This window comes from Mus caroli, unplaced genomic scaffold, assembly GCF_978045245.1.
Source record: "Mus caroli unplaced genomic scaffold, Mus_caroli_1 scaffold_7, whole genome shotgun sequence".
NCBI lineage: Eukaryota > Metazoa > Chordata > Mammalia > Rodentia > Muridae > Mus > Mus caroli.
This window is the reverse complement of record NW_028227262.1, coordinates 146,145,620-146,154,210: the sequence shown is the minus strand read 5'-3', so window position 1 is coordinate 146,154,210 and position 8,591 is coordinate 146,145,620. Positions and strand designations below refer to the sequence as shown.

The following is an 8,591-nucleotide window of genomic DNA, read 5'->3' as shown; positions in this document are numbered from 1 at the left end:
TTTTAAAAGATGTTGCAGATTTGCATTTCATTTATCAACATTGTATTAATTCATAATTCTGAACAAATCATTTTTAAAGTGTGAGACTTAAAAAATCAGTTTTCAGTGTATATGTAAATGTTTTATCCCACACGTTTATTCAACTGGGCCATTTAACATCATAGCAATTTATATTTAAGTTTCATTCAACTTTACTTAGGGTTGAATACACATGAAATGTGCTTTAATGCATAAGAATCACAGTGGATAGCAGCAAAAGACTGGGATGGGGCATTAAAGAGAATCTGGTCATTCACATTGTGATTATTCTGCACATTAAGAAAAGATAACTCACACTTCTAAACCCTAAAGGCATCCCTTTTCAAGAACCAAAATAAACTCAGGACGCCTTGCAGACACTTCCCCACCCCTGAACGAATTGATGACTCTCACACATAAAAACTAAAAGTTATGGCAGCAAAGACTTCAATGGCAATTTAAGTCTGTAAACTGTACTCAAGTCTTGTTTCTGAACCCCAAAGTGCAAGAAACAGGGCTCCCAATCTCTCAGTAGTGCTTTTCCTGCAAATAATCCTTCATTTTGTTTGGCAAAGGCAGTTTCTGAATTAAGTCTATTCTGGTGTACTGACGTATAACAAAGCGGCACAGATACTGCAGAGAGCGCACCTGCATGAACCGTGACACTGGATTGGTCAGTCTGACTGGGTAAGTTGCTGATCCAGGCAATCGAGATCTTGAATAACAAAATGCTCCATTTTCAGAGTCCCTGATCGAATGCTCGATTAAGTCAACAATAGATGTATGCCCTTCCACATCTGGCTGTTCATAAAAGCTGAATCTACCATTTGAGTGCTCAATTCTAGTGTGAAGTGTTTTACCATGGGAACGAAAGCTCAGACTTAAAAGGTAATGGTCATCAAAACTATCCCTAACAAGAAAAGAACCATCTGGCACGTTTGCCAACTTCCCCTCTGCCTCCCAGCGTGTGATGGGGCCCCAGTACCACCCCTGTTTTGCAAGCTTCTTCAGCTCCTCCGTAAGACTTGTAACAACCATGGGGCCACTACTTTGCACCGAGTCATAAACTCTAGCAACCCCAGGCGCAGAGTTGGGATCGAAATTCAAATGACAGCGAACACTTTCGGCTATGTGCAAGTCTGGGCCTGAGAGGCTGCTGAAGTTCCTTTGGATTGGGTTATTCTGCATTGGAGGTAGCAAGGTGAGAGGGGAGGGGCGTCATCATGACCTCCTCTAGGGCTCTGCAACATAACTCCTGTGGTGCCAATCAACAAATTGTTCACTGATGAATCCACAAGGATCTCTGGGCCTACAACCAGGTCCTGGTCCACATGACTGTCGTCTTTGGAGAAGGCACCACTCGCCCCCGGCAGGGGTACGGCTGACACCTCCATGGGAGAAGACGTATCCAGGCAGCAGCTGCGCGGCCCTTCAAGAGGGCACATCCCGTCATCTAAAGGCACGGTGTACTGAAGGTAGTCCTGAGACATGAGTCCGATTACTACAGGCACGTGTTCCTCCAGGTGGAGGCTCAGGTCCCCCGGTGAGCTGGGGCTGCAGCGGGACTCAGGGCGTGGCTCTGGCTGCAGGTCTCGTAGCTCCCTGGGCTGCAGTAGCTCCCTGGGCTGCAGTAGCTCCCTGGGCTGCAGCTCCCGCAGCTCCTTGGGCTGCAGCTTCCGCAGATCCTTGCACACACCGTTGACTGGTCCTGGGCTGGCAGCATGCACCAGCGCTTTCACTCGCATCTCCATCTTGATGCACGTCTCCTCCGAGCTGGTGGGACGCAGCGGCCAGGGCGTGGGGCTATAATGGTGGCTTCTCAGTGATGTGGAACGGATGGGCCGCGGGAGCACGCACATCCTTGAATCCACCAGGAGCTGAAGCTGAGGAGAAAAGTGTCCTCATCTGTAGGCGCAGTGCCGCCCTTGCCCTTGGTCTTCTGTTTGGCGGACAACCGCCTCTTCAAAGTGCCCATCAGGCTCTCGCTTTTGGATCTGTTCTTCCCTTTCTCATCCTCGCCGCCAATGTCACAACTGGCCATGTCTTTGCCATAACAGCTCCCGAATAAAGAGTCATCTTTCACGAAGTCACCAGCAAGGGACTGGGGCTGAACCACCATGAACTCAGTTTCGTCTTTGCTTTTACTCAGGTTAAAAGATTTCCTGAAGGTCTTGAGACTGATTTTCTTCATTTTGTCAAAAGTTAACTAATCCAAATGGATCAATTTGGTTCTGGAGCAGTTATGCCCAAACATCGGGAGGGGCTGCGATGCCTCATGGGTGAATTCTGCCCGGCTTCATTTAACCTCTGAAGCTATTTTCTACAGGCAAATCTTATGGAGGCATTTTCTCAATTTAGAGTTCTTCTTTCCAAATAACTATAGCTTGTGTCCAGTTGACAAAAATCTGACCAGCATACTACCATTCCCCCTATGAAATGAAAACCCTGCAGCCGCGGGCTCTGCTTCCTCCCCGCGGCGGCGCGACTGCCGCGCTCGACCCTCCTCCTACCGCCGCTCCTCCTTCCTCCTCTTCCTCCTCCCCGAAGGGAGGACGCGCGGCCGAGGCCTCTGCCTTAATTTCTCTTAAAGCTGAACTGCAACTTTTTTTGTTTTGTTTTGTTTTGTTTTGTTTTGTTTTGTTTTGTTTTGTTTCATTTTTCAAGACAGGATTTCTCGGTGTAGCCTTGGCTGTCCTTGAACTCATTCTGTAGACCAGGCTGGCCTCGAACTCAGAAATCTGCCTGCCTCTGCCTCCCAAGTGTTGGGATTAAAGGCATGTGCAACCACTGCCCAGCTTTGGACTGCAATTAAAGGTGAAATAAAGCTTTTAGTTCCTAAGTTGGTTTTGGTCACAGTTTTTTATTCGAACAGAAAAAACTTAGTAAGAAAAACATGAAGCTGAGAGATTGTTCTGTGATTTGAATTTGTACATGTTTAATACACAAATGTACAAGTATTATATAAAATATTAAAATCTCTAAGTGTCATCAGGTCAGCTATAAGAACTGAAAACTTATTCTAACTCTTACAGATTATTCATCAAAGATGATTGACGGGTACTTTAAGAAGCAATTAGAATCTCATAACTTTATATGACTGTAAGATGCATAGATGAAATTTTCATAAAATATGCTTGGGAAAGTCTGAATCCTTTCTTCTGGGATATGATGTTCAGCCCTGTCCTATGTAGAACTGATCAATTATGTCCATTGTTTTAAGGAGAAAACCACAGTGTATTTAGTGAATCTGGAAACAAAATGAGGTTCTTTTAAACAGCCATTTAAAAGTGTTATAATATTTTTCTTGAATAATGTAAGGTGCATTTTTATCAGCCTTTAAAAATTTGAAATTTGATGTAGATTACATTGATTTTTCTTAAGAATAGTTAAACCTATTCATTTTTTAAATATTGTATTGAAGAGACTTGCTATTGTAAAATTGTATTTTATGTAAGGGGACATGCCATGCTTAGATGTGCTGGTGAGAATGCTTTATTCTTTTACATTAACTATATGTATTAATATCAAATAATTCTTGATTTGAGATCCTTTAAGTTTAATTATGCCTATGTCTACAAGATCCTATATCCATTTGTTCTTGTACATCACCCAAGGCCCAGAATTCTTCAGAATTTTGAGAATTTCATTTTGTTTTTTTTTTCCAATAACTGATTTTTTTGTTCACTTTACATCAAAATCACAACCCCATACTCTCTTCCCAGTCCCACCCTTACAAGTCTCTCCCTCAATTTTTCCCTCACTTTTTCAGAAAAAGGAGAGACCCCCACCTTGGATAGACCCCACGTAGAGACATCTAGTCCAGTAGGACTAGACACATTCTCCCACACTGAGGCCCAACCAGGCAATCCAGGTAGGGGGAAAGGCATTCAATGTCAGGGAACAGAGACAGAGAGAGCTCCTGTTCCACTGGTTAGTGGCCATACATGAAGACCAAGAAGCACATTTGCTACAAATGTATATAGGCCCTAGGGCAAGTCCCTGTATGGTCCCTGGTTGGTGACCAAGTCTCTGTAAGCCCTCAGGGGCCCAAGTTACTTGACTCTTTTGAGGTTTAGCCTGATGGTATGTATTGTAATGCTAAGTGCAAACCACAAGACCTAGTTGCCCCAGAGACAAGAGTCCTCAAGTAACCCAAGTGATGCTATGTGACTGTTGGGAGCGACCCTGTTTGAATGTTAACTGCCTTGTCAGCCATAAGTGCTTGCTTACAACGTCTTGGCCTCTGTGGGAAAGTACTAGCCCAGCTGAGTACAAATAGACATAGATCCTGAAGTCAGCGGAGAACAAATAGCTCTACATCTTGTGGATAGGTGCCTAATAACCCTTTCTGTTCTGATCTTTCTGCTGAACTGCTTTATCCAGTCAATATCCTGTTCCTGGGAATAGATGCATTACCCAGAGACAAAGCGATCCCCCTCCACCCCCCTTTCTGCTCCTATGAGTATATAACCTGTGTGGGAAAAATAAAATTCGTCACCTTGAACAGAACCTTATCTTGCTGTCCATTCTTTGTGTTTCTTTGTCCCCCGTTCTCTTTCAGGTACCTCTCAAGTCTCTATTTGACTGTTCTGCAGGTCGAGACATGTGACCTTGCCCCCAAGTTATTTCTGACTGGTGAATTAAGAGGCCTACAGTCTATAGCTTGTCAGAATTAACAAAGGCAGTGCTTGGCAGTCAGAGGAGACCTAAAGAGAAGGGAGAAGAAGGGGAGGAGAAAGATACTGAAAGAACCTAGAGGGGAACCCCCCACTCTGTTCCCGTTTCTGGGTCCACCCAAAAATCACGAAGAGGCCGACTTGATGTAATTACATGGGGTAGTTTAATGAAGGAGCTCCTGACAGACTTGCATCTCACACAGGAGATAACGGATGTTGGCCTGAGGCTCAAAAACTAGATCCTTGTCTGTTTACTCTTCCTCTGAGAGACCACAGAAGAGGAAAAAAATGATGCTTATGAGAATTGAAGCAGACAGTGTCTCGGGAACCCCGGAAGAACTCTAGTAATTGCAAATTTGATGTAATATAACAAAGAGAACCTTTATTCAGTCAGACCAGATCTTAACCATTTCCTACAGTGCAGGTTAGGAATGAGATGCGGATGCTCCAATCCAGGGGCTTGGAGTTTTTATATGCACGTATCCATAAGCAGGGATCCTCGGCTTTGGGGAGGTGACAAGGAAAGCCATCCTTCAAACCTGATTTGTTCAGACAGTGAAGTAGAATAGTGCAGTTGGGAGGAGGGACTCTTTCTGACCTGGAAAGTAACTTTATGGTGCTTTCAGGAACTAGTGTGTTTTTACAAACTGGTCACAGCTGTCTGGAAACATTTAAACACCCTTCTCTCATGGCCCAAGACTGGGCCACTTAAATTTTCAAGGCTGTTCGGTCCTTGTTTCCCTTAAGGATAGGAGCCATCTGCATGGAAGAAAAGTTATCTATCAAGGAGAGTGCCAGCCTCGGTGACACAGAGGCAGGGATGTGTTGCCATTTGTCTGTTCCCAAAGCTGGCGTCTATTGCTTCCTGGGGCTGAAGGCCTGGCGGTGGGGGTGGGAGTTCCTGAGGGAGAAGGGAGAGCCACCACGAAAAGGGGAATATTCTGGTGCCAGGCTGGGCCCTCTGTTTGCCCTCTCTGAAAGGCATCTATGCTGGGGAAAGGGGAGGGGAGCTCTGAGCAAGGGTCAGGAAAGTGCAGTGGCAGGTTTCCTGCTTCTCTTCAACAGTTCACCATCTTCACAAATATACTCAAGGAACTTTCTAAAAAGGTGCCCAATGTTTAGGGCTGGCATGTCCAGACAAATATAGTCATGGCCCCACCAAAAAGTCCAATTTATGAAAGAACATCTTCTGTTTCCTTTGAATCTGAGGCAGAATGGAGATCAAACTAGTTGCTGTAGTTTGATGATTTTTCAACATTGTACTATAACATTTACTTAAGTAAGGTGCACATATCAAATAATTTTAAAGTGAACAGAGTTAGTATGCTGTAGAAGATCTGGGATTTACTCCTTAAATAAATTCAGATCACTGTTAAAGGTACTAAGTGGGATTCTGGGATGTATGACTAACATTTAAAAGCTTTTTTTGAAAAGCCATCTAGAAGTTAACTATTGTAGAACATGTATAGATTACATAGTTAGTTAGATAGATAGATAGATAGATAGATAGATAGATAGATAGATAGATAGATAGATAGATAGATAGATGATAGATAGATAGGTATAGGTAGATCGAGTATAAATGGAGTTACTTACTAACAGGTATTGAGTCTCATACTAGGCACTATAATCTCACAAATACAAATACAAATATAGTGTTAGAAATGAAATACTCTTTGTGAGCTCTTGGCCAGTCAATCCAATAGATCCCCACCAGGCTACTGGCATTGATCTTGGTTTACCCTCCAGAACTTGACAGACGGTATACTGAAGATAATATATGCTTTACTCATAGAAATGGAGAACTGAACCTGGTAATGGCCTAGAAATTTCCTTCCAACTGTGATGTGTACACCACTGGGAATATTCACTTACTATCTTCTTTAGATTGAAAAATAAAAAATAAATCTTACATACACATTAAGACTAAAGAGAGGGGCTGGTGAGATGGCTCAGCGGTTAAGATCACCGACTGCTCTTCCAAAGGTCCTGAGTTCAAATCCCAGCAACCACATGGTGGTTCACAACCATCTGTATCGAAATCTGATGCTCTCTTCTGGAGTATATGAAGACAGCTACAGTGAATTTACATATAATAAATAAATAAATAAATAAATAAATAAATAAATAAATATTTTTTTTAAAAGACTAAAGAGAGGCCATCATTCTAAGCAGTTTATTTTTTCATTTTAGTCTAGACATTCAGAGAAACTATTTAGAAAGTCAAATAAATTTTGGTGGCCAACTTAATTTTATTCAATAATTTAAATATAAAAACTAATCCTATTTTATCTTATGACAACAATAAAAATTTTCAGAAGAAAGGCAATGGTAACACAGATTTAATCCCAGCACTCTGGAGACAGACGTAGGTAGATCTCTTGTGTTTGAGGCCAGCCTAATCTACAGACTGACTGTTCCAGGAAAACCAGGGCTACACAGATAAATCTTACCTCTAAAGAAGAAGAAGGAGACAGAGAAGGCAAAGAAGAGGAAGAAGAGGAAGAAGAGGAAGAGGAAGAAGAAGAAGAGGAGGAGGAGGAGGAGGAGAAAGGAAGGAAGGAAAGAAAGAAAGGAGGGAGGGAGGGAAGGAGGGAGGAAGGGAAGGAGAGAGGGAGAGTTTTTAAAGTTTGGTTTGTTTGGTTGTTTATTTTTTAAGGGTTGGGGATATGGCTCAGTAATTTCTTTGCAAGTATGAGGACCTAAGTTCAGACCCTTATCCACATTAAATCAGGTGTAGTGCTGCACATTTCTTTCTAACTTCAACACTTTGTCTCACAAGAGACAGATCCTAGGAGTCAGCCAGTCCATCCAAATGAGAATCTCCATCCAGGTTCAGTGAGAAATTCTGACTCCAAATTAAGGTAGAGTACAACTGGAAGACATTGGACATAGACCTCTGGCTTCTACGAAAAGCATAGGAAACTCAGAGCTATGTTCTTTAACACGTATTAACTCAATTACTCATTGTAATGCTATGAAGTAGGTAATACTATAGTCATAATATACAACTGAATGAAATGAAGCACCAAAAGTCATTAACCGGTTCAGGGTCGTGCAGTCAGTAAACAGGAGGAGGCAGGACCTGGACTGAAGATGTCAAATGTTCAAATCCTAAGAGGCACAGTTCACACTCAAACAATAGGGACAGTTAGAGATTTTAATAGATAGATAGATAGATAGATAGATAGATAGATAGATAGATAGATAGATAGATAGATAGATAGATTGAATGCTGGATCTATCTGTAGCTTAACCTGTGAGTTGGAATCCCTTTGGCAAACCTCTGTCTCCAAAACCATTTACATTATGGTTGTCAGGAGAGGGCATGGGTGCTCTAATGGTAATGGTCAGTCACTGAGTTCCTACATAGTCGCAAACTGCCACAGCTAAGAACATAGTAGGTAAATGGTAGTATTTTAAAAGGTCCAGTGTGTAGCAACTTCAATAAGAATTAACCTCCAGAGAAATCTCGCAACCCAGCTTGGGGTTCAGAGTAAGCATTGGCCACTGATCTAAGCAGGGAAGACACCACTTCACTGACAAATACTATTTCTACAAGGGACTGGCATTTATTTGTTGTGCTTACTTAACGGACTTCTAGAAATAAAAATGACAGAGAGTGACATTTACTACACTTGCAACATTAGAGAGGTCTATAGCTGCTTTCTTCTTCCCTTTTTTCTGGCATCTTCCTTTGTCCTCCCTCTTTCCCTGGACCACCTAGATACTGGGCTATAAATGCAAATAAACAAGAGAAAGTGTTTCTTGTCATTGGAGTTTAGCTCAGTCTTGTATCAGGGAAGTACAGGAGTGGAGCAAAGGAGGCTGTGAGCAAAGCACCTTACCTGTGCAATGGTTAATTTTTTACAACCTTACTGGATTTAGAATCACCCA

The 8,591-nt window shown here is 42.5% G+C and overlaps 1 protein-coding gene across 1 annotated transcript; it reads right to left on the bottom strand.

The window, feature by feature from the left end:
* Nucleotides 1–368: 368 nt before the first annotated feature.
* LOC147004041 (suppressor of cytokine signaling 6-like) lies at nucleotides 369–2,427 on the bottom strand. Its single transcript, XM_085839749.1, is given in 4 exon segments — nucleotides 369–1,217; nucleotides 1,220–1,865; nucleotides 1,867–1,911; nucleotides 1,913–2,427. Coding segments are annotated over 4 exon segments (1,659 nt in total). The 5' UTR covers nucleotides 2,210–2,427; the 3' UTR covers nucleotides 369–546.
* Between the last annotated feature and the right edge of the window lie 6,164 nt (nucleotides 2,428–8,591).